We start from the raw sequence: 25330 nt of genomic DNA, 5'->3' as shown, positions 1-25330 counted from the left end.
CTTTTCACACTCAAACCACGGTACAATTGTTACCTGTCAATTTTGGGAAGATATATAAATATGTAAATATGTAAATATGTAAATATGTAAATATATAAATATGTATATGCATGTACTATATATTTATTTCAAGATGCTGCTGATCTTAGACAGTCTTTACAATTGTATTGTGAAGAAAATCTAGCAAATAAAAAATAAATGCTTAGGACAGGATACTGAACAGTAATGCCTGGTATTTAACCACGGGACAGGGCTGTCTTGCTCAGTTTGAGGACTCTTTACCAGTTTCAGTAATCCAAAACTGGGCTGTTTTAATAGAATGTTCTTACATATAATTCCCACTGTGACATCAATTCACTGCTTAGGTTACACGGGGCTCCTTTTTTTCTTAGAATCATTTCTGTGTTTTGGAGTTCTGAAGTGGCATTTTTATTAACTTAGTGTTATTGATTTTTTTTCCTTCTGCTTTTTGCATTTGTTTTATAGCAAGTGGACACTTCCAGCGTGTTCTACCCTTGTGAGTAAATTGTATATTTGTATCAAAATTGCTTTTTGCAGTCTCTGTTGTAATCTGCTGAAACGAGGCACCTGTTTTGAAAAGTTCTTTAAAGTCACTGTTTCTGTAACACGGTTTGGTGGCAAAATTGAGACCAACTGCACTGACAGATTTTGAGAGACACCATGAAAGAAAATGCCAATGCTACCACGATACCAGGAATACAAAATCCCAGAATTCACTATGACACACACTCTGATGAATATTTTACATACACTTGATTTTCAATCTTTCATCTTGATGTCAGGGAGCCTAGAAGGAAAGTTGAATTGATGCGAGCATGGAAGAAGGACGTGTTAAGCAAAAAATATTTTCACTAACAGTTATTTGTTTTCTGTTCAACTCCTTACTAATTTCTTCTTGTGGACAATAGTCAGTACCAATTCTCCAGCCTCAGCCATCAGCACCCAAAGACTTGTTTCATTGTATTCCTCATTAAGAAATGCTACTTTGAAGCAAATCCGAAACCCCGTATCATTTCATATGTAATCATTTTGGTGTTTATACTGATACTAAATGATTAAGGCTTTATAGTAAACCATACTTTGGAACTATAACACAGACGACATAAATCAATTAATTATATTGTTTAATTTAGAGATGTTTCCAAAGTCAAGTTTTGAGTGTTAATCTAAATTAAGGGCCACGAAAGGGGCAGGGCCAGCTCTGCCATGCCATCCCCTCTCTAGGGATGGAGCACTCTTACAAATGGTAGTCTAATATCTTTACCCACCATTTGTTTTTGCTAGTTTTGTTAGTATGAACTGAGTTGTACATGGCACATTCCTTTTATGTTAGAGCATTCCGTCTCATCATTTTGTTGCGGGTCCATCTGCACTGATCCGGCAGCAACACTGCGCAATCCGATGGATGTTTTTCGCCTCATACTTAGTTGACTCGTTGCAGTCCTTTGGATTCAAGAAGGGCATTTGTGTTATAAGCAGCTATTCTAGCACTGTGCTGTATCTCCAGCCCTTGATTCTTGATGGACATTCAATTATTTATCTTATCTGCCTATGCTCTTAGACTTGGCATGAGGGTACAAATGTGTATATTCTTGTTTGGTAACTGAAGACTAATTTAAAGAGGAGATTTCAGGTTATAGGATATGCATAAATTTTCCCAAGGAAATATTTTCAAAGTGACTAGGAAAATTAGTTTCTACTGCAGAACAACAGCATTCAGTGTGCTCCACCTTCTGGAGAAAATTGGTATTTTCGTGATTTCTAATTTTAGTCAAGCTGGTAATGTTTTATTCACAATCTTAATAAATATTTCCTGTTGCTAGTTGAAAAGAGATATTTTGAATATTTAATGAATGTTATCACACTTTTGATAACTATCCCATCCTAGGGTCTGTCATTCTCTATTGAATTATAAGAACTTTAATATACCCTCGACATGAATTCTTTTTGAATACATGTATTGCAACTGTCGCCACCAATTTGTGACTTGGATTTTCACAAGTTGTTATTTTAAAACTACCCCAATGTGTTTTTTAATGACTTATGTGGCATGTGGCCCATCGAATAAGCCATTTGTGGTTACAATGTTGTGGGAATACTATCCTATATTCCTCCTATGTGTTAGCTTATAACATACATTTTAATCTATGGTCTAATAAGACTTACTTATTAGAAATAAAGACTAAATATTGAGTGTTTTTCCTAGTGAATATGTGATGGGCCTAGCCTTTTTCACAATTCAGTTAGGTTCTCATTACTCTGAAGTGGTCCAGTATGGGTTAGGGGACTCTCTGTGAGCCTGTTTCCGCTATTAATTTACTCTGAAGTACGTACCTTGATGTCTCCAACTGAAAGTGAATTTTAGAAGAGTAAGTCTTCCTTCTGTCTTCCTTGTCTTCTGTTCTTAAGCTTATGAACATTCATTTAAGTTTTTTTTTATCTTGTTTGAATTTTCTTGTCTTATATGAATCAGGAAAGAAATAACATGACACCTCATTGAATCAGCAAATGGATTGATGCATGTGATTTTTAACAGGCAATTGAACTTTAGAGTCAAACCATCCCTACTAAATATGTCAGGCCAGTTTTATCATTTGTAGGAAGAATGTTGAGTTTCAGAGGATCTATATAAGGAAGCAAGGGTCAGTGGATCCATCATTCTAGGTCTTACATCTAAAACTTTGGTTTGTATTTTGTAGAGGAAGTATCTGATTTTACTCTTACACACACACATACATACACACATTAAGACATCCAGTGTTCCAACACTTATGGATTTGAAACTGGTTTATGTGTTGGCCTAAGTTAATATGTTGGCCTTATGTTAGTGTCATGTTGCTTGTTTAGTATGGTTTGGGGCATGTCTTGAAGTCGGGTCTTGTGTTGTCTCCAGTTTAGTCCCTTCTGCTTAACATTACTTTGCATGTATTTGCATGTGCACCTGTTGCCTTCAGCTTTGCAGCAGCTTTATTCTCATCTATTCCCATTTACGTATACATGCTGCTGTTCTGCGTTCATGAAAAATTAAAAATATCCCAGACCAATGCTAAGGCGTTTTCTCTCTGTAATAATCCCATTTAGGAGTGTATATATATATTATAACCTACATGTAGCATGCTGTCTATAGTTCCAAAAAATGACAGGAAGTCAGTGTTAATTATTTTCACCATGAAATTATATACCTGTGAGCTACCACATGTGTCAACTAGCTAGATTTAATCTCTCTACAGTGCGTATACACTTCAAAAATGATGCTGTGCAAATGCATGCATATAAAATTTCATTTCGATTAAAAGGCGAAAGTACATTGTAGAGGAGACATTGTAGGCAAGCTTACATCTTGTATTATTCTTGGTTAATCTGCCTTTGGCTGTACTACAAATGGAAGACTTTCTCAGTGAACATGGGTTCATTGGCAAATTACTAACAAAAGCTTTCTTGTAACTACCAAATAATTCTTCCCATGCTTCACTAAAGGCATCCTCAGAGTGGCAAAAAGCTTGGCATCATATCTGTTTCTTCTTGAGGTCAAATAATGCCACATTTGCTATATATATATATCAAAATAGAAAGACATACCTTTCCCTCTTCTCTTTCCTCCCTCCAGCCCCTACCAGGGAACTGTTTTCCACTTTGTCCTATTTCCCCCTCTCAAGATGATATAGGCTCTTCCTCCATGTTCACTACACACACATACATGCATATGAGCATACACACATGCATCTGTATACACACACACATTTGTATGGATGCACAGATACATACATGCAACCTGCTTAGTTCATCTCAAAGCTTCATCATTGCCTGTGTGCCCACAGTTTCACAGCCAACCAGTTTGTTCCAGACAATCCACAGGGTCTCATTTCAGGGAGTGGGGCCAACTCTTCCACTCCCAGCAGCAACCAGTCGCTCAGGGTTCCATGTCTAGAGGTCTGACCCAGGGAAACCTACCCCCTTCCACGTTGGCATACCTATTGATCCTGACATTGTTATGGCCTTATTTATGCTGCCATTTCTAGGAGAGGCTTTTTTTTTTTAATACAGCAGACTTTCTAGTACTCTGGCTCTTACAGTCTTTCTGCCCCTTCTTCTAATATGCTCCCTGAGCCACAGATGCAGTATCTACAATGTAGATGTAGCCAGTGGGACTGGAATATCTAGGATACATTGACTCCTGCATTGGATCCAGTTGTAGCTTTCTGCTGCGATCTCCGTTGGCTGTAAAGAGAATCTCTTTTGATAACAGAAGGCAGCTACACTTAGCTGTGGATGTAAGGATAAGATTTAGAATGTAGTGAGGAATCATGTTTGTTTAGCACCATGGCGCTAGTAGGTTCTCTTCCTTATACTCCAGCATCTCAGTGGCCAGCTTTCTAGCACCAGGTCTGATTTCCCTCCAGCTGAGCAGTTGGTTACAACCAATCTGTGAGTTCCACTTTTTGAACCTTCATGCATGAGTATCTTGCCATAGTGATGTTGTGCTTCACAGATGTTGCAATTGCTCTGTTGGCTGATTCTGTAGTATCTTCTGGTACCATGGGAGCTGGACCATACGAAAGATGCATTTGAGTCAAATCTAGTTCCAGTCATCCAAGTCCTGTGTCATAAGTATTTGGCATCCTCAGTGTCAGGCTCCTACCTTCAACATCTCAGGGGAAACCAAGGGCTATGTTAGTAGCCTACATTATTTTAGGAGCCATTTGGACCACCCTAACCATGCGTTAGGAGGCAGGTTTCTTGTGCCTGATTACTGGAGTTTGTGTTGGGCTATGGTTCATGTGAGGATCAATTCCAGTAAAATTGATACAACTTTCTTTAAGATAGACATAGTCCACTTAAATGTATTGTGTTTAATTTCTGATGACTGTAAAATAATTTGATCCCTTGAGGCTTTATCAGACAACCTTGGTGTCATTTGTCCCTCATCCTTCTACTGAATTGACTTCCTTTTTTCCTCCACAAATGAAGCTGCCTCTTCGTTTATGTTTCCCATTTCATATCACCGGTATCCTTCTCTTCTTCTTTCAACACCCCTCCCACACACACACTTATGATTCCCTTATACTTTCCTGGTTTCTATGGTTACTCCATGAATATACTCACATCTGAAGATTTGGAGTTAGCCAGATGAGGAAAAAAAAAAACAAAAAACATGTGTTGCTTTCCCTGTGAATCTGGGTTACCTGACTCAATATAATTTTATCTAGGTCCATCCCTTTACCTGCCAATTTCATTTTTCTCCTACAGGCTAATCGTATCCCATTGTGTCTATTACCACGTTTTACTAGTATCTTATTGAGGATTTTTGCATCTGTGTTTATCAAGAATTTCAGTCTGTCATTTTGTTTTGTTTAGTATCTTTACCTGGTTTGAATATTAAAGTAAAATACTGGCTAAATGAAATGAGTTTGGGTGTTTTCTTTCTTTTCTTTACTTTCTTTTTTATTTATTTTTATTTTATACTTACTTTTTTATTTTTGTTTTATTTATTTTTTTATTTATTCACTTTGTATCCCAGCTGTAGCCCCCTTCCTCATTCCCTCCCAATCCCACCCTCCCTTCCTTTCCTTCTCCCATGCTCCTTCCCCAGTCCACTGGTAGGGGAGGTTCTCCTCCCCTTCCCTCTGACCCTAGCCTATCAGGTCTCCTCAGGACTGTCTGCATTGTCTTCTTCTGTGGCCTGGTAAGGCTGCTCCTCCCTCAAAAGGAGGTGATCAAAGAGCCAGCCGCTGAGTTCATGTCATAGACAGCCCCTGTACCCCTTTCTAGGGAACCCATTTAGAGCCTGAGCTGCCCTGGGCTTCATCTTTGTAGAGGTTCTAGGTTATCTCCATGTATGCATGGTCCTTGGTTGGAGTGTCAGTCTCAGAAAAGACTCCTGTTCCCAGACTTTTTGGTTCTGTTGCTCTCGTTGTGGAACTCCAATCTGCTCCCGGTCTTTCTATCTCCCCATTCTTTCATAAGATTTTCTGCCTCCATGTGCTGCTGAGTAGACTGTGTATGCTTTGGTGCTGGGCAGACTGTTTTGTAGAAATACTAGATCCATTTGATGTAAGGTGTCAGATAATTCTGAGGTTTTCTCTGGATGTTTTTTTTTTTGAGATGACGTATCTATTGGTGAAAGTAGGGTGCTGAAACCATCTACTGTTTCTGAGTGTCTGTTCATCTGTGCCTTTAATTCCATTACTATGCTTTTTATGAAATTAGGAACTCTTGGAGCCATTCACACTATTTTTGTGATTTGACTTGGGCATCATGTGGACTACTTTTGTTTGTTTGTTTGTTTGTTTCATTTTTTGGGTTGTGTTTGTGACGTGAAATCTGGCGCTTCTTAGATTAAGCCAGTACATGAGCTGAGGGACCTAAAATAGGATATTTAAAGCAGGTGTATGAGCTGTTTAGCTGGTCCAGGCAAAGATGCCCCCAATCCAGGGGTATGGAGCTAGGTCTGTGAGTGCAGAGATGGCATGGGTAAAGGGAAGGCTAGGAGAGGAAAGGAGTGTCTCACCAGCTGAAGATGGCTCTTGAACAAAAGGCTCAAAGGCCTCTATCTGGAGCTTGTTCTATGAAGACGGTCACAGGTTTGGGCAACACGGAAGAGGATGGAGGAAAAAGGGAAAGGGAGAGATCGACTGAGCGGGGCCAAGCAGACTCAGGAACATAGAGTGTTCATGGGGTCCTTGTGTGGACCTCTGGGTCTGTAGATCAGGGTGGGATGGACAGATGGACAGGCAGGGGTGTCATGGGAAAGAAGAGACTTACCAGGCAAATGATGCTCAAATGGAGAGCGTTCTGGGCTTCAGGTCTGGAATTAGGCTTGTGCATTTACAGGCAGTGGTGTGCTGGGGCCAGGGACAGGAAAGAAGCTACTCTCCCAGGAACAGTGACTGCTGTATCAGAGGGTCCCACACCCTCTGCTGTCTTACACTTCTTTCCATGCTGCATGCAATTGTCTTTACAGTTCACTGTGTGTGACTTCCCCTGCTCACACACAGTTTGTGGTTTTGTCTATTAAATGTCCTGATCATATGCTTCCCCGTGTCCCCAAGCCAAAGTAGACAGAATGAGGCTCATAGGGGATATGTGGATATCACATCAGCTTCATTCAGGCATGGCTTGGGCGGTGATTGCCCTAGTGAATCAAAGCTACACGTTTAATTTCTTTGCAGAGAAACACATGAGAAAGATGTTTTATTGGCTAGCTGAGACTTGCAGACTGGCCCTGCATTCCTTGGGCCTGCAAAGTTGTTGTGCATTAATTCAGTATTCATGGAAATTTTTCGCAACCGAAGAACCACATATACACTGAAATGACAACTGTATGAAAATGTAAATCAAACATGATTCCCTGGGGGAAATCAAGTGAGATTAGTGAAGACAAATACTCTCTCTGAGACTCTTGATCAAAGTCAGTTTAGCTTGGCATAAGGAGTTGTATGTCATGTGATATCTGCAGAGTAGGCAGAATAACTAATATTGTGTTTACATCCTAACGGTTCTTACTGTTTGTTAATAAAGCAATTGCTTAACTTAAAAAAAAAACATTAAAAATCAAAACAAAGTCTCTCATCAGCCCTAGCTTATAGAAACAATGATAGTTTTAGTTAAATAAATAACTTAAATAAATAACTTATATGTATTAGCAAAATTGTACCTATTGTACTTTTTGGTGTTTTGTTTATTTATTATCTGTGTAACCTGGGCTATCCTGGACTCACTTTGTAGACCAGGCCGGTCTTGAGGTCACAGAGATAGGTCTGCCTCTGCTGGGATTAAAGGCGTGAGCCACCACTGCCCGGCTCACATTCCTAAACTTGCCTGTCTCTTGAGGCTTTTATCATTTATTTATTTTTGCCAGAAACATTTTCACTATTGAAACATTTTAAAGTATTTTAATTTCTTGGTAGTGATTTCCTATATTGTTTGCTTTTCAATTAATCTATATAATTTGTCAACCTTTGGATAGCTATGTAAATGATTTGAGGGGGAAAAATACAGACTGAATGCGTAAATGACGTCCTTATAGGCACCTGTCCAGGCTGGTGTGATTGTCTCTGGGGCCCTTCAAAAGCCAATTGGAATGTGACGTGTTGCACTATAAAAAGACAGAGAAGATGCCCATTTGTCCAACAGTTGTGCCCCAAAGCTATTATCACCACACAGGACAGTATAGACTGTGGCAGAGCAGGTGGTCTCCAGGGCTCCACACCCACGGGACACTCAGGAGTTTGCAGAGTAGCATTTGTGCCTCGGTAAGAAAAGTTCACATGGGGATACGCCTGAATACTCACATCTACTCGGCACATGTGTTCAGGCATGCATGAAGTCATAGTGCAGACGTGCACCACAGACTATGCTTCTGTGCCCTATGTACCCCACACTTAGGCATGTAGGAGCCGAGATGGAGCATATTTCTTGTCAGAACAAACACAAGGAAATTAAATTAAATTTGAATCAAATTAAATCCTGGAGTCTACTAATCTTATGTTCATTGTTTTCTTCCTTTCTTGTGTATGCATATGGTACGGCTGTGTGTGTGTGTGTGTGTGTGTGTGTGTGTGTGTGTGTGCGTGCACAAGTGAATGTGCCTATGGAGGCCTGAGGTGGAGTCTGTAATCTTCTTGGATCGTTCTCTACCTCGTTCTTTGGCCCAGACTCTCTTGATCAAACCCAGACACCATCTAGACAGTTTCTCTAGCCAGGTTTCTGGCAGGATCCCCTCGTGGAACTTTGGGGCTGGTATGGCCACACCAGAGCCTTTTTCCCAGAGCTCTAGGAATCCGGGGCCTCTTGCCTGAGCTGCAAGGCCTCTAACCATTGAGCCACCTCCCTAGCCCTAAAGCCTATTAATGTTCTCTTGAAAACGTTCCATCTTTCTGCCTCATCCCATCTGTTTGGCTCTACTGCGGGTATCGTTCTTCCATCAGCTTCAAACACATCGGGTTCTAGTATTTGTTAGATAAGCCTGTCATCAGCAGATCACACGCACACGCGTACACAGTAGTGAGCTACAGCGGTAAAAACAAGCAGGGACCCTCTGCACTAAGGTGTTAGCCCTAAACACGCGAATGCGAGACAGAGCAGAGCTCACCCATCCGTGCAAAAGCCCAGCAAATCCCAGGGTTTGTGCCTGAGCCTGCCCCTCCTCCACCCTGAGAAACGGAAGCTGTAAACATTTCAGGAGCCGGAGATCAGTTCAATGTTCACTGCAATTACAGGCAGAGATGGTGGCACGAGGGGGAAATATGCCAAAATCTCCTGTTACTATGGTGTAGTTTTCAAGGACTCAAATCCTCTTCTAACACGAGTTTACGTGTCATTACAGCAACCGCCTCTCCCTTTTCTCCATTGATACATCTGAGCTATTGTTTCTCCTCCTTTTCTCTTCAGATATATCAACTATTAAGTTTTTTGTTTGTTTGTTTGTTTGTGTTGGTAGAGTGATATTCCTGCTTGAAATTTCTAAAATAAAAAAATAAATAAACATGACCAACTATAATATGTTATAGAAGATATATATGACACCCCAAGTCCTGAGTTGAAATCATAAAAATCATGAGTAAATAAATAACATTACTCTCTGGGATATCCTTACACTTGCAAAAATAAATGAATGCATTTTTTTTTCAGTAGTTTAAAGTCATTCTGTTTCTGCTTTGTCACTAGGTGTATTGTTTTCAAGCTAGCCAAAGAAATATAAAGGGAGGGTTGTGCCAGAGAAGTAGACTTGAGCATCATAGCTTTGTTAAGTTACCGTTTGCATTCATTACTAACCTGGATTTTGTGACTCTCTGAAATTATTTCCTATTTTAAAATAAAACCCCAATCTCAATTTAAATTTGAGCCTGAGAATAACTTAATACATTAATTTTTTTTTAACAAAAGAAAACAGATACATTTTTCTCCACAGGTGCTAAGAGGCTGATGGAGGCAAAATGGTCCAAATGTGCTTTTTGCTGAACTTTCTGTTTTCTTTACCAATCAAGGTCCTGAAGTTGTAAACTTCTGGCATAAAAACAGATGCATTTTTCTCCGTGGGTGTTGAAATGCTAATGGAGGCAAAATGGTCCAAATGTGCTTTTCGCTCAACTTTCTGTTTCTTTATCCAGTCACGGTCTTGAAATTGTAAACTTCAGGCATTTAAGGACTCTGGTGTGAGGACTGCACAGATTTACCTACGTATTTTTAGTACAACGAGCCTGTGATTTGGGCAGCTTACTTCTCTCTTCCTCTATTTAATGAAGAGACGTTTTATTTTTAAGCTGGAAGACTTATACAAATGATAAGAGAACAGACAATTTTTCTTTCATTTTCTTTTCAGCTCACTCCAGTTGGCACGACAATATTCACAGGGTTTTCAGGAGACAATGGAGCTACAGACATAGACGATGGCCCTAATGGACAGATAGAATATGTCATTCAGTACAACCCAGAAGATCCGGTATGTATCAACGTTCCATTTTGTTATGAGACATGTAACGGGTATTTGCTTTACCTGATACAGTTACTAAATTATCCCCAAGTTTCATTAATATTGATGATTCTTTTATAAAAGCTTATTTTGGAGATAGATATAACGTGCCTTTTTTTAACTAAATTTTTCATTACACTGGCAAACACAGGAAGTGTGTTTCTGGTGTAGAAAAGCCCTGATGCCCCAGCCATGCCACTAAATGACCCTCCATGAAACAAGACACAGCTTCCAGTAATGTCCTTTGTCGTCTGTGGGTGGAGTCAAATGGTTTGTTTTAGGTCAGAGGATATCCGCGTCTGTTTTCTTAATAGTTATTTATTTCTAGTGACTTACTGCACAAAATCAGAGTTCTTTAACTGAAAGTGCCAGGAGAACGCAGCCCATCGAAGCAACTAAGTAGGACTCTTATGGGCTCACAGACACTGAAGGAGAAAGCACTGGGCCTGCCCGAGTCTGTACCAGGTCCTTCAAGTATATGTTTTGCCTGTTAGCTCGGTGTTTGTGTGGAAATCTTAACAGTGGAAGTAGGTGTTTCTCCGACTCTTTTCCCTGCGCTTGGGACCCTTTTCCTCCTATTGAGCTGCCTTGAACAGCTTCAAGATGAGGGCTTTTGCCTTGTCTTGTTGCATCTTCTTTTGTCAATTTTGGTTGTTTTCCCTCGGAGGCCTACTCTTTTCTGAAGGGAAATGAAGGAGGAGTGGAGGTGATGGTGAGGGAGCTAGGAGGAGTGGAGGGAGGGAAAACTGTGGTCAGAATGTGTTGCGTAAGATAAGAATCTATTTTCAATTAAAAAAAGGAAACATAAATAAATAGATAAGTAAATAAAACTCTAACCTGAGTCCTGTCCTTTCTTCTTCACCTCTCCTGTATTGTGTCCCCTTGAACAGAGTGAAAACTACTTCTTAATTTCTATTGCTCATTCACGATTGTGTCAGGTACATAAAATGCGGTACGGTTAGTGTCACACCACCGCTGCTCCGCCCTGCACTCCATACGTAGCTTTATACAAACCAAGAAGAAAGAGGGAGAAATCCTTGGGCCTGCAGATTGTGGAATCCTATCCATGTCCAGCTGCAACTGGTTATAAAAATAAATGAGAGCCTCACACACAGTATCTACATATTCTTGCGTTTAAAACAAGTAAATGCTTTGAAATTAAAATATAATGCATAATTTTCCCTTCCCTTTTCTCCCTCCTGCCTCTTCATCTCTCAAATTCATGTCCCTTTCATGCAAACAAACAAAACATATATATACACATGTATACTTATAATCCTAAATCTGATTATAATTTGCTCAGTCCAGACAATGTTACTTGTATGTATATAACTTCAGAGCTGACCAATTAATACTGCATAACTAATTGGAGGCATCTTCCCTGGGGGCTTGCCTCCCTCAGGTCAGGTAGTTCAGGAGGGGAAACCAGGTCCTGAGGTGGAAGTGTCTGCTCCGTGTTTTGGAATACAAAGCCTCATTTCAGAGGAGCAGCTTTGCATCGTGCGCTAATGAGATGGCTATTGGTGACCTTTGTTGAAATTTAGAAAATAGGAATTAAAGACAAAATCGTAGGAACTTAACAAGATCGTGGGAAGGCTTTGAAAATGTGGAGTTGTTTTTTGGGTTGTTTTTTTTTTTTTGTGTGTGTGTGTGTGTGTGTGTGTTGTATGGGGTGGGGGTGGGGTGGTTCACGAGAGTGCCATCATGCACATGCGGAGATCAGGAGAAAACCTTGGGTATGGGTTCTCACCTCCTTCCATATCTGAGGCAAGTGTCTTATTTGCCATTGTGTACATCAGGAAGCTGGCCTTGATGCTCCAGAAATTCTGTCTGCCTCCTATCTCGTGGACACATGGGGGTTCCAAGCCGGTGCCGCTGCATCTGGTTTCACGGGTTCTGGGGATTTGAGCTTAGATCTTCACACTTTTGCAGCAAGCATTTCACCCACTGAACATTTTTCCAGGTTCCCCAGAGCACATTATAGGGAACCCACCTTCAGCCATCCTTGACAGTTAGTGCTGGCTTCATTTCCAGTCGTGTCCTGGTGTTGGGATCTGTGACAGAGCTACCTGGTGAAATTTTATTTTCTGCTGCTGTGAATCTCCTAGTGATTAATATCATTATAACGTTATGATTATTTCTAAATGTCTAGACAACTGTAATTTCAAATTGGTATCGTGCTACATAGCACAGGATTAAAAAAATATACAGAATGTCTCCTTTCTTTTCCCTTGGTGCTTCAAGTCAGATCTTTAATCCTTTAGTCAGATATTTGTGAAATGGATCCTAAGTCAACTTACACCCTCACAGATTTACCCACACAGCCACTTATGCAATTTTGAACCAATGTGGAAATACCATGAAGTTTCACGTAAAATTATTATAGTTTCTTCTGCTTTCTTGAGTAATATGTGAGTTTCACTCTGACAGTAATCTTCTGGTGTTGGGCTGGATCCTCTTTTATTTCCGAGGCACTGAGGAAGTACCAACCAATGCCAGACTCCATCGCTTCCCAAATTAAACCAGTTTCCCATCCTGTAGATCAGCATCGTGCACTAGAATAATACAAATTATTTCCTCGTGTTTATTTGGTGGTGTATCGTTTAATCACCTTAACCAGTGCTTTTGGTAAGAGAAGCCGGGGCTTGTTTAGCTCTGCTGCTGGCTTGCTGTGTCATTGTTCTCTATACTTTCAGGGTCTTCTTTTTTTTTTTTTTTTTCATTTAATTTCAGTGTTTAATGACATGGCATTTGCCAGTGTATATCATCCCTAAATTAAATCAGCCAGTTAACACACCAGTTCCTCTGACTTCCCTCTGACCCTTCCTAGTCAGAGGCTCTAGTTACAGGAATACTAAGCATTTTGATTTTGTGTGTGTGTGTGTGTGTGTGTGTGTGTGTGTGTGTGTCCATGAACCCTATTCATTCACTTTCAGTATATTTTCATCCTTTGTCTGCAAACTATATATCATCTATTGGTCTATGTTCAAGGCTACTATGTCTTCAGCCAATTCTGTTCTGTCGTTAAAACTTTCTACCACCTGCTTTTATATTTAAAAACAATTCAGGTATTGCATACTGTGGGTCTAAATGCTCCACATTTCATGGGTCTTGATTTCTTTGCAAACTATGCTAAGAAGATTTTCTATTTTTTTATTTGTTGTGCTTATTTTATGAATTTAGCACAGTAACTGTGATACTAGATAATTAGATAATTGAGCAGCACAAACTTTGTGTGGTTAAAATAATACTGCTTATTTGATTCTCCTCTTAAAAAAAAAAAAAACCTCACATCTTTTCGGTCATGTCCGGTTGCTATGGAGTGCCTCTGTGAGTCTGATACTGTTCGGACACTCCTGATTCTGCTCATGTTATTTGAACCACAACTGCAGATTTTTGTTTGTTTGTTTGTTTTGTTTGTTTGTTTTTGAGCACAGCTCCTAATCCTATTCAGTCTGTGCCTTTCTTAGCTAATTAGCTAGTAGTGATCTTTATGAAAATGTACTTTAGAGACAGCCCACACTTTCTCCTTCCCTCTCTAGCTTCTTTCCAGGTTTTTCTTCCTCACCTTTATCAGATTTTGTTGTCTTGAAATCTGTGCCTTCCCATTTCAGTTTGTGAAGATTCTAGGATCTCCAGCAGACTTGGAGTATCTCAATATAATGCTGACACCAGCCATCCATAAGATAACTTCAAAACATAGAAGGCATTCCCCACTGTCTTCCTCTCTCGCCTTTAGAAGAGTCCAGCTTTGTTTTTCTCCCCAGTTAGTGGAGAAGTGTATGCAGATTGGGTACCATGGGAGTCATGTTTTCAGTAAAGGAGTACTCTTCCTTGTGTTTGCTTTTGGACCACCCTGGCATTCCTAGAAGAATAAAAGCACAACAGCAGCCATGAGTGCATCTTTTAAGATGTGCACAACACAGAGAAGCTCTGCATCCCCTTAGCCTGTCTGAATCCACTGGGGATCTGCATCAGTGTGCTGTGGACTGTGTCACACTGTTACTGCAACTAGAGACCTTGACTCTTCAAGTCTATTCCAGACTCTATCCTCTGTAAAAATTAAACTTCTTAAAGATGTGGGACTCTGGGATGTTTATTCATCACTTTCTATAAAAGAGAAAGGATGCTTTGATTAAAAGAAGATTGCGTACGAGGGTACCAGCATGTCATTATGTCCCCAGTAGTCAGTAAATTAAGAAGGCAGTGTTATAGTGTAATTATTATGTTCAATATTGAACAAACATAAGAGTTTATCAATGATTAGATTGGCTGTAATCACCAATCCTCAGGTAAGTGTTAGTAGCATCATGCACTTTTCATAGACCTGGTGGCCTCAAACAAGACACTTTGATTTTCTCATTGTTTGTGTCTTCATAACCTCTGTGCAGCTCAGCCGAGCCTTCTGGGCTTCTCCAAGACTACACAGTACTAGTGAGAATAATTCCTATATGAAGACTTGACTCAGAATAACCTACTTGCAGGAAAACAAAAATTCCTGTCAGCATTTTTAAATATTTTTATTTCTATTTCTGTTTTGCCATTTAAACATTTTAAAATATTTTTGTTTTATTATATACTTTCTTTTTTTCTTATAACTTTTAAATTTTAATTAAAGTATAATTAAATCATTTCTCCACTCCCTTTCCTCCTTCGATTATCTGTGAGTGTAAGGGTGAATATTTAGAATGCAGTTAAGAATCATGATACTTTAATAAAGTGGAGGCAGTAGGTTTTCTTCTAAGGTTCATGACTTTACTAGCCCAGGTACTTGGTTAAGTAACCAACAGCCATGAGGCCTGATTTTCTTCCTATTGTATGGGCCTTTAGTCCATTAGAAACCTATTGGTTAGCACCAACATACAATTACCACCATTGTACCTTTAGGTATATATTATTTTACGGAACAATATATTTGATTAGCATTCATTCTTCCTATAAAAGGGAAATTTTCATTGCTTTCTCAAATTCAAGTCAGTCTCTTTTGAGTGAAAAAAGGTTGTCAAGTCTTGTTAAGCCCCTTTCTTTTATCTTGGGGAATTTGATATGGCAAAACTCGAAAAAATGACACAAACCTAGAGATTGATAGGAGCGGAAGGCACAGTAGCCCGTCTTAATGAGAGATTGGGGAGGGACTGAACAGAGACTGAATAGGAAGCAGTTGCTAGTGTTCACTGGGTCTAAACAATAAATTCCACTATACCCAAAGTGAGCAAAAGGAGAAAACAGAGAAAGTCATATGGGTGAGTGGGGAGGAGAGGAAAAGAAGGAAGGTAAGATTGAGGTAAGGGGATAGAGGAAGCTCTATCCCTCCTTTCTTGTAGGGGTGTGTATTGATGGGCTTGGAATTCTACCTGCCCTTCCTGAAATCTTTGCTATCTTTCTAATGTGGTGACCTATTTGTTTGACCTATCTTAAGTGGAAGATGGCCTCTTGTCTGATAACTGAGTCAAGTTACCGAAATGCCATGTACTTGTGAGTGTACTCCTCTGAATGCTGGGGAGATGTTTCAAGCCAGTGGGCATTAATGGATTTTTCAGCAGGGTTTTCTTCTTCAATATAGAGTTTCATTTTTAATATATGGATGTTTAATGTAGAAACTTCAGTAATAAACATTGAAGTTTCCAACACCCAGGAAAGCGACAGTTTGTGTGCTTACAGAGACATCTCCAGAGCTGTCAGAGGGGAAATGGCTTTGCTTCAAAAATATCATACTATTTCCGATTGGACATTTCTCTGTCTCCACAATCCTCTGTGTGTGGACCAAACCACTGAGCAAAGACCAAGTGCTGACTCACTGCTGTTATCTCCATGCTCACTCTTCCTCAAGCAAACTCTTAACCAGGTGTGTCAGCATTGATTTGCTCACCTGATAGTCTATGACACTCAGTGTTGTTGTTCTTGACCAGCCTTCTGGTACTCAGGTGGAAGGGTGTCCAGGAAACTCACAACTCGGAGGCCTGGGAAGGTATCCCAGCTCTGAGGTGAGACAGTGTCCCAAGGGTATCCTGAGGTACAGGAGCCTAGGCTTTGGGTTGGGACAGTGTTGCAAGGGTATCCTGAGGCACAGGAGCCCAGGAACTCACAGCTCTCAGGTTGGACGGTGTCCTGAGGGCGTACTGAAGCCCAGCAGCCAAGGAACCTCTCACAGTTCTGAGATGATCTATCCTTTACAGAGATGTTGCAGCTCCCAGGGAAGGGTTATCCCAATCCATGATGAGCTGAGGATCTTAGGAGCCTTAGCCCCACTCTTTTTCCAGATGATGTAGCTCCCATGAGTGTTTTGGGGATTCCCCAACCCGTGATGAACTGAGGATCTTAGGAGCCTGAGCTCTGCTCCTTCTTCAGCCATTGCAGCTTGCAGGGGAGGGTTACCACAACCCCAGATGAGCTGAAGAGCTTTAGAACCTGAGCTCTATTCCTTCTTTGCTTCTTCTTTCTTCTTTTCTTCATTGCTTCTTTCCATGAGAAAGTCCCACCAAGCAGTCAATCTCTTAAAAGACAATTATTGACTTATTGGAGGGAAAAGTCCAGGAGAGGAGAAATGAATCCAGGAGTGGCTGCCTCTTCTCCTGGGAGAAAGCAGCAGGGAACTGGGTAAGACACAACCTTTACATAGGATTTCTTAAGGGGCAGAGCTTTCTAGGGCAGGGATTTCCAGAGTGAGGTTTGCTCCTGAGCTTGGGGAGTTTAGGGATTGCTGGGCTTCCCTGTTCAGGGAATTGGTGAGTTTTAGTTGGAAGCTCAGGGATTGGGAAATTCTCCTGCTCAGGGATTGGTGGGGTTTTGTCCAGACATTTCATCTCAAATTAGCCTAATCTGAGATGAGTCCTACTAAAAGGCTGGAGATGACAGTTACAGAGGTCTGGGAGAGGCGCTGGCCTGCTGGAGCTTCCTTAGGCAGGAGTCTGGCCACTTGTCTGCCTTGAGGGGTTATGAAGTATACAGAGTCCAACATTTACAGAATTCACTGTGAAGGTGGTAGGCTGAATCAGGAAAGGTCATCATCATCATCATCATCATCATCATCATCATCATGAACAGCTCCCATGGTGGTGACATAGGCATTCATTCAGAGGCAGGAGTAGACTGAGGCAGGATAAGTCACCATGGACAGTTCCCACTGAGGCACAGGCTGGAGCTACCATATTGTTTCTTGTCTTCACAGCCTCAGGGCAGGAAGGAGGGCCTGGCAACATGCCACTTGAAGTTTTAGTGGCTTGCCGCTCAAGGCTCGACATAGCTCTTGGGGAAGAGGGTATCGGCACAGCTGGTGGCAGGTAGCAGTGGGATACCACAGCTTGGGGAGACAGCAGGCTACTAAGGCTGGGGGCCAGTGGGACAGCTTGGGGCAGCCTGCCTTGGATAAGATCAGGCCTCTATCTCTGCCTTGACCTTTCCCTCTGCAGCAGCAGGTAACTTTGATCTGTTTTCATCCTATACTCAGGATGGTAGATACCAGAAATTGAAGTTTGATATCCACTTCTGTCTTCTCAGGCACTGTAAACATACACACTGAGTGTGTGTGTGTGTGTATGTGTCTGTGTCTGTCTAGTTCTCTCACAGCTCATCTATAATACAATAAAACAAAGTGTTTGATTACAAAATCTAGTCCTAATAAGGCTATTTATTTAGAGTTGATTAAACAAAATACATTTTTAAATAAAAGGAAGAAGCAGAAAGAATATCTCAAATAAACAGTTTATATTTTGTTTCTAAAACTTTTATTAGAATTTTGAGTTATAGAAAACAAATTTATATTCAAAAGCTACTTGTTTAATGAAATAATTAATAACACAATATAGAAGTGCTTCAGCCAATCAAAAGTAGGTTGACTATAAAGTATACACTTTCCCTTTGTCTTTTGAAATGAAAGTATTTATAAAAACAAATAAAAAGCAAATAATCTCATGCATGTGAAAGCTAGATCCAGTTATAGAAATTAAATTCAGTTGAAAAGTACTTTTAAGGGCAATAACATAGTTATTAACTCCATTGTTTGTAATAATTCTACGAATGTGCAATGAAAACTTTTAATAACAACAATGGGAAAAGATTACAGATATTACTAAGTTGTGTGGATAGAAATGGGAAGAGAAAGGCCTCTGTCTCAGTCTCGGGCTTTGAGGAATTTATGAGGTAAAACAAAAATACAAATGCTTTATCAGAGTCCTAATCTGAAATTAGATGATAAACAATATTTCAGAATAGAGTATCAGAAATGAAACTATGCAGAGGAAGAGGGATATATTGCTCAGACAATTTAAAAAAACAGGAGCAGATGGCAAGTGTAGGGAGCCACAGTCCACATGGAAAGGCAAGCAGACCACAGCACACAGGCAGAGACAGAAATCAGCACGGGGCTCAAGGCCTCCAGTTGTGAAAGGTAGGAAGCAGAATTAAAGATGTCCCACCTAAAACATGATTCATCATCTCTCAAGGGTGGGGGGTGGCGGCAAACATCTGGATATGTCTAAAACATCACAGACAAAGTTTGGTCTCTGCATTTTACCCTCTGACTCTGTTAGCATGTCAGCTACTTTAGATAGTTTCAGTAATGATCACTAAATGGCTGTGGAGGTTCCGGTCTCATTTCCATACAACATCCAAAAGCACGAGAGGGAAAGTGTTTTCTCATCACCCTCTTTCTAAGAGAAATTCTTCCACATTGCCGAGGATGGAATGGCATGATATATATATATCATTGGTTTTAAAAAGTGGGATTAACACGGTTGGATTGAATTACTCATGATTCATCGTAATTAGAAACATCGCCTCTCCTGAAGCACAAGTACTTGAAATAGCTAAACTCACTTTGAATTCTGATTCCAGGGATGAAGATGCTTTAGGTCAAACATGTGACTGTGTCTCTGTGTGTCTGTGTGTGTATGTTGTATGTATATGTATGTGTATACACGTATGTGTTGATGTGTGTGTATGTGAGTGTGAATGTATTTATGTGTGTATGTTTCATATATTACTTCTATATGCATGTATGTATATGTGTGTTCAAGCGTATTTACTAAAACCTTGTTTCTCTAGCTACGGCATCCCTGAAATAAAATAACCCTATACTAACACATTAATATTTTTCTCAGCATAAAATGCAATATTAGTAAAACTCTCCCCATCATAACTTAATAGATACTTGGACTAGGTCATGCAGTGGAGAATTATGAAAGCACCTATGCTGAGCTGAGGGGAGGAAACCTCTTTCATTACTGCCTTCTTCCTCCTATTCTTGCTCCTAATCATCCTCATCCTCTTTCACCTCTTTCTTTCTTTGGGAACATTCTATATTTGGTGCAAGCTGAATAACCCTTCCCTTTCTTACATGTGACCTTTCCTGTGGAAACTATTTATATTCAGCCATAACAGTGCAAGAATAGGCCAAACAAATGACCTCAGTCAAGCTCTGCTTGGTGAATCTGTCAGGTGAGTAGGTGGGGGTTATTCATAGAAGCATGACTAACTGAAGGTGGCATATCTCTGAAAAGTCCTCCCAAAGAGGCATGGATGAGGGTTCAAGAAAGCCACAAAGCCAGAGCTGAGCTCCCCATCTGTAGGGGTTACACCATGGCTGAGCCTTCTTTCCTACTAAATGCTTACGCTTAGGACTACTCGGGGCAGGCTTGCTAGTCTCCAAATGTCTTTTGGGTTTCCTGAGCCCTCAGAGGGTTGCTTTCTCTTCAGACTATGGCATACTAATCTGTAAAAAAAAAAGAAAAAAACAAAAAACAAAAAAACTGCTTGGCATGGTCATCAAACAGACCCCTATGAATCAGTCAGAGGTGGAAATAGAGGAACCTGCTACCATTCCTGCAGCAGTAGTCAATCCTTCTCCACAGTGACAAGAAAATAAGAGCCAGACTTCAGGCTAAGATCCTGGGCTGTGACATTCTCCTCTCCTGGGACCTAAATGCACTTACCTCCGAGGTCTGAGTGACAGAGCAGTGATTCTGAAAATTCCTCAGAGTTTGTCCTTCTGTTTTTCTGGGAGAAGCTCAGTGCACATGCAAAAGCCACAAAGTCTGATGTATTAACCCACATCCCAAATCTGTTTATTTCAACTGCTTTACAATTGCATTTTGTATATTCCTTATGTGTGTGTGAGAGAGTCAGAGGACAACATAAGGGACTCTGTCCTCTCTTTTCAGCATGTGGGTCCCAGGGATCAAAGCCAGGTCCTGAGGCTTGGCTTGGCTCGGCAGCAGGAACCTTTACCCCAAATCATCTCCTTGATCTTTTTCTTTGAATCTTACATCCTCTCTCTCTCTCACTCTCTCACGCTCTCTCTCTCTCTTTCTATGGGTGTGTGTCATGGTACATGTGTGAAAGAGAGTGGGTGACTTGAGCAAATCATTTCTCTTCTTCTGTCATGTGAGTTCAGGCGACCCATCTCTGGTTCCCAGACATGGATACTAGCATTTACGTGACAAGGCCTCTCCCTGGATTCCATATTAGTTTGTGATAATACATCCTTTCTTTAAAGTTAAAAAAAAGTTACTTAGAATACTGGTGTTGGAAAGTGAAATTCCGTAGAAATTATAAATCAGAAATGTTTGAGCTCTGTTGTGTAAAACCAAATGGTAACGATAATATGATAATAAGGTAGGTTTTGTGTCATGCATAGACTTGGTTAGGAAGCAGTCTATGGGTGAACATAATTAATAATACAAGAAAAAACATCCATGAAAAGTCTTCATTTCCAGAGGACTCCAAGGAACCTCAGAGAGAACCGTCAATCAGAGTGTCCGGTCTGAAGTTAGCTCTCACGCCCTGTTCTCAGACTAACCACGGTGTTACCGAGCTCCGGGGTTCTTACCCACAACGGGTCTGAAGTTTGTGTGTTTGACGTTTTCAGACATCCAATGACACCTTTGAAATCCCGCTCATGTTGACCGGAAACGTGGTGCTGAGAAAAAGACTCAACTACGAAGACAAGACTCGCTACTACGTCATCGTCCAAGCTAACGTGAGTGCTGGCCTGCCCCTACTCTAGCTCTTATCCAGCAAGCGGTGCCTCTTCACAGGTGTGAGCGTGACTATGCCCCCGAGCTTCCTCGCCCTTGGTGGATACAGTCTATAGATGGATGGAGGAAAAGGTCTGGGGGTTACTTCTAGCCGCTCTGTTCTTCGCCATCTAAGTCACCCTCCAGTGTACTGAGCACACTTCAAAGACTGATCTCTGCTCACGCTGAGATAATCCTTCAAGTACTATCCACAAAATGGCTACGTTGATGTCACCTTGAAGCATGTTAAATGATCTATTTTTTTCTAGATTCTCCCTTAGAATTTTATACTTAAAATCTGGCAGTGAGAAGGATGGCTCAATGGCCAGGAGAGCCTGGGTCTCAACAGCTGTGTCAGGCAGCAAACAAACATCTTTATTTCATGGATATGTAAAGTCAGTTCTGTGACTTCACCAGCTTCTCTTTCCCCTTTGTCTGAGCTTAAGAGAAAGACAACAGAGTTCCCATTAACAGAAGTGGGAGTCCCTGTTAGCAGAAGAGGGTCCCCAGAAACGGGAGACCACTGAATTGTTAGAAGAGTTTCATGAGACCTGGGACTCTGTTGTCTTTCTCTTAAGCTCTGACAACATATAATTCTTTTTTAATTAATTAATTAATTAATTAATTTATCCACTTTACATCTTGATCTCAGCCCCCTCCCTCCTCTCCTCTGTGTCCCACCTTCCCTCCACCTTCCTCCATACCAATTTCCCTATTTCTCAGAAAAGGAGAGGTGTCTCCCCTTACTCACATTAGACCAGGTCTGAGCTCTTCCTCTTCCCCTGAGCCCTGCCCAGTGGGAGATAAAGGGAAATGAGCAAACAGCAGGCAACAGAGCTCATTCTGAGTCTGCCCTGGCTCCCCTTCTTAGGAAACCCACATAAGCCCTGAGCTGCCCATCTGCGACATCTGTGTGGGGAGCTAGGTCCAGTCTCTGCATGGTCCTTGGTTGGTTCGTCAGTCTCCACAAGCCCTCCTGGACCCTGGTTAGTTGGCTCTGTTGGTTTTCTTGTGGAGCTCCTGGCACTTCTAGATCCTTCTATCCTTCTTCCCACTATTTCACAAGATTCCCTATGCTTCACCCAGTCTTTGGATGTGAGTCTCAGCAGCTGTTTCAATCCACTGCTGGATGGACCTCTCAGAGGACAGCTAAGCTAGGCTCCTATGTTGTTCCCTCTCTCCAGCCACTTCCACTATCTATCCTATTTCTGCTTCTGGGTGAGATTTAAGCATCCTCCCGAGGGTCCTCAATGTCATTTATCTTTCTTGGGTATGTGGATTGCAGAATGTCTATCATGCACTTTTTGGCTAAAATATACACATATAAGTGAGTATATACCATGCATAGCTTTCTGGGTCTGGGTTACCTCACTCAGGATGATCTTTTTTAGTTCCTATAAGTTTCATGATTTGTTTATTTTTGAAAGCTTAGTAGCATCCCCTTCTGTAAATGTACCACATTTTTTAAAATTCATTCTGCGTTTGAGAGACATATAGGTTGTTTCCAGATTCTGGCTATTATCAATAAAGCTGCTATGAACATAGTTGAGCATATGTCCTTATGGTATGGTAGAGCATCTTTTGGGTATATGCCCAGGAATAGTATAGCTGGGTCTTGAGCTAGAGCTATTCCAAATTCTCTGTGAAAGTTTGTGCTTTCACCAGTGGTTGAGGAGTCTTCCCCTTTCTTCACCTCCTCACCAGTATATGCTGTCATTTGAGTATTTTTATCTTAGCCATTCTGATAGGTGTAAGATGGAGGTTCAAAGTTGTTTTGATTTGTATTTCCCTGATGACTAAGAATGTTGAACATTTCTTTAGGTGCTTCTAGGCCATCCGAGACATCTCTGTTGAAAATTCTCTGCTTAGCTCTGTACCCCATTTTTAATTGGATTATTTGGTTTTTGTTTTTTTGGGTTTTTCTTTGGTATATAATTTTTTGATATTAGCCCTTTGTTGGATGTAAGATTGGTGAAGACCTTTTCTCGGTTTGTAGGCTGCCATTTTGCTCTACTGATAGTTCCTTTGCCTTACAGGAGGTTAGCAAACACATAGTGTTAGTAAGAATACGTGATATGTGAAATAACAATACAAGTTCAGGAAATATGTATTAACGTATGTTAGCCTTCTTGGATTAAATAGAAAAAGCCATGGAATGGACATCTATGCCACAAAAATTTATTTTTTTTATCAGTAGTTTGGAATCTAAAATTGGCTAGGGTTCATTTCAAAGGTGGGCATTTCTTCCCCAATTACAAGTGACTGTTTTCTTGTTGTGCATCACATGGCCTTCCCTTTGTCTTTACATGGACTGGAGCTCTCTATGTGAACTTCCTTTTCCTCCAGTGTCAGTATCCATCCTGTCACAGCAGTTACTCCTGATTGTCCACCTCCACAGCTTCACCTTGCTGACACTGCCTCGCGCAAATCTGGGTGACACACGATTCAGTACGTAGAGTAGTCATTAAACGCAGAGAACGTTTTAAAATGCTGTTTCTGTCAGTAGTAATTACAGTTTTCCCGGTTAATGAAATACCCCATTTTAAAATAAAATGTGAAAACATCTTATATTTGAGAAAGCAAAGAGAAGAAGCCAAGAGTGTAAATCAGGACATGTTACGAAAGAACCCTTCTTTCTAGCGACTGTGTTGCATCCTCTCCTTACCCCGAGTAAAACAAACTGACTGAGATCGCATGAACGGGACATGCTCAAGTGGCTTTCTAGGATAGATCCCCCCCCCAAAAAAAATCCTATCACTGGTAGATTCCTCAGAAGGCACTGATTAATCCAATGTTTCCTCCTTGTGTGTCCCTGACAAAGCTTCTTTATAAGCTGCACATTTCATTAGAAAACTCCCACTCCTTATATGAGAAGGATACCTTACAAATACAATACCTTTACTATGCGATGAAAGTTATCTTGTTAATGAACACAACCTTCATGTACTGTGATGAAAGCATGACTTGACCTCTGCAGCTTTCCTCTCCAAATCTCATAACCTAAATTTAGAGATGTGCAAAATATATGACCTTAGTATTGAAAACCTCCAAGATCAACAAAAACCAAAGAACTTGTCAAGAAACATTATTACTAAATGCAGAGTGTCTTGGTGGGTATATTGGAACAAAAAGACATTAAGTAGCCACTAGGAAAAAAAATGAATAAAATTTGGATTCTAGTCAATAGCAATGAATTGCCAAAGCATGATTAAATAGGTACAAGTTGCTCTGTTGGAAGTTATTGTCATGCAAAAAATTTAATAAAGTCTACATCATAAGGACTGAAATAGTTGTCATACATGTGGGAGTGAGGGAGGAAGCTGGGAAATGCATACTTAATAATGGTCCTTTACAAAGAAAAAAATGAACTTTTTTAATGCTTATGACAATAAGAAATTTTAGAATATGGAACAAGTCTTTTAGAAGGTTTTATTCCTATCTTCCCAGTACTAATGAGTGGAAAACTCAAATTCCTTAACCATAATATCACAAAGGAAAGGCTTCTGGGCCCTTGAAAGGGGACAGGCTTGGACTAGTGAGCTGGAGAAAAGACTTACAGCCTACAGGAGCAGAGAAGGGATTGCAGTTGCAAGGCTCCTGGAGTGTTGGCCAGAAGCCTAGAGGCCGAGACCTGTGCTCCTGCAGTCCAGGATCACTGAGCAAAAACCCAAGACCACCCACAGTGTTTCCTTGCAGCAAAAATTTTATACTAATGTAACATCTTAGTAAAACAAAAATGCTGATTTGGAATATGCAGGAACTCTGTCCTATTCCCTCCACTGTACAATACACAGCTTTTGTACCAAAGGATCAGGAGATAATTTAT

At 40.6% G+C, this 25330-nt stretch overlaps 1 protein-coding gene across 4 annotated transcripts in view; it reads left to right on the top strand.

The window, feature by feature from the left end:
* The window catches only part of Pcdh15 (protocadherin related 15), a 1462904-nt gene that overhangs the window by 1049571 nt on the left and 388003 nt on the right, over window positions 1-25330 (top strand). For all 4 annotated transcript variants that reach the window (XM_060369368.1, XM_060369370.1, XM_060369367.1 and 1 more), the window contains exons 8-9: window positions 10343-10462; window positions 21357-21467. In XM_060369368.1, the coding sequence (XP_060225351.1) occupies window positions 10343-10462; window positions 21357-21467 (231 nt within the window). The remainder of the gene's footprint in view (window positions 1-10342; window positions 10463-21356; window positions 21468-25330) is intronic.

This window comes from Meriones unguiculatus, chromosome 16, assembly GCF_030254825.1.
Source record: "Meriones unguiculatus strain TT.TT164.6M chromosome 16, Bangor_MerUng_6.1, whole genome shotgun sequence".
Lineage (NCBI taxonomy): Eukaryota > Metazoa > Chordata > Mammalia > Rodentia > Muridae > Meriones > Meriones unguiculatus.
Note: the sequence above shows the minus strand (reverse complement) of the source record. Positions and strands in the feature narration are given on the sequence as shown.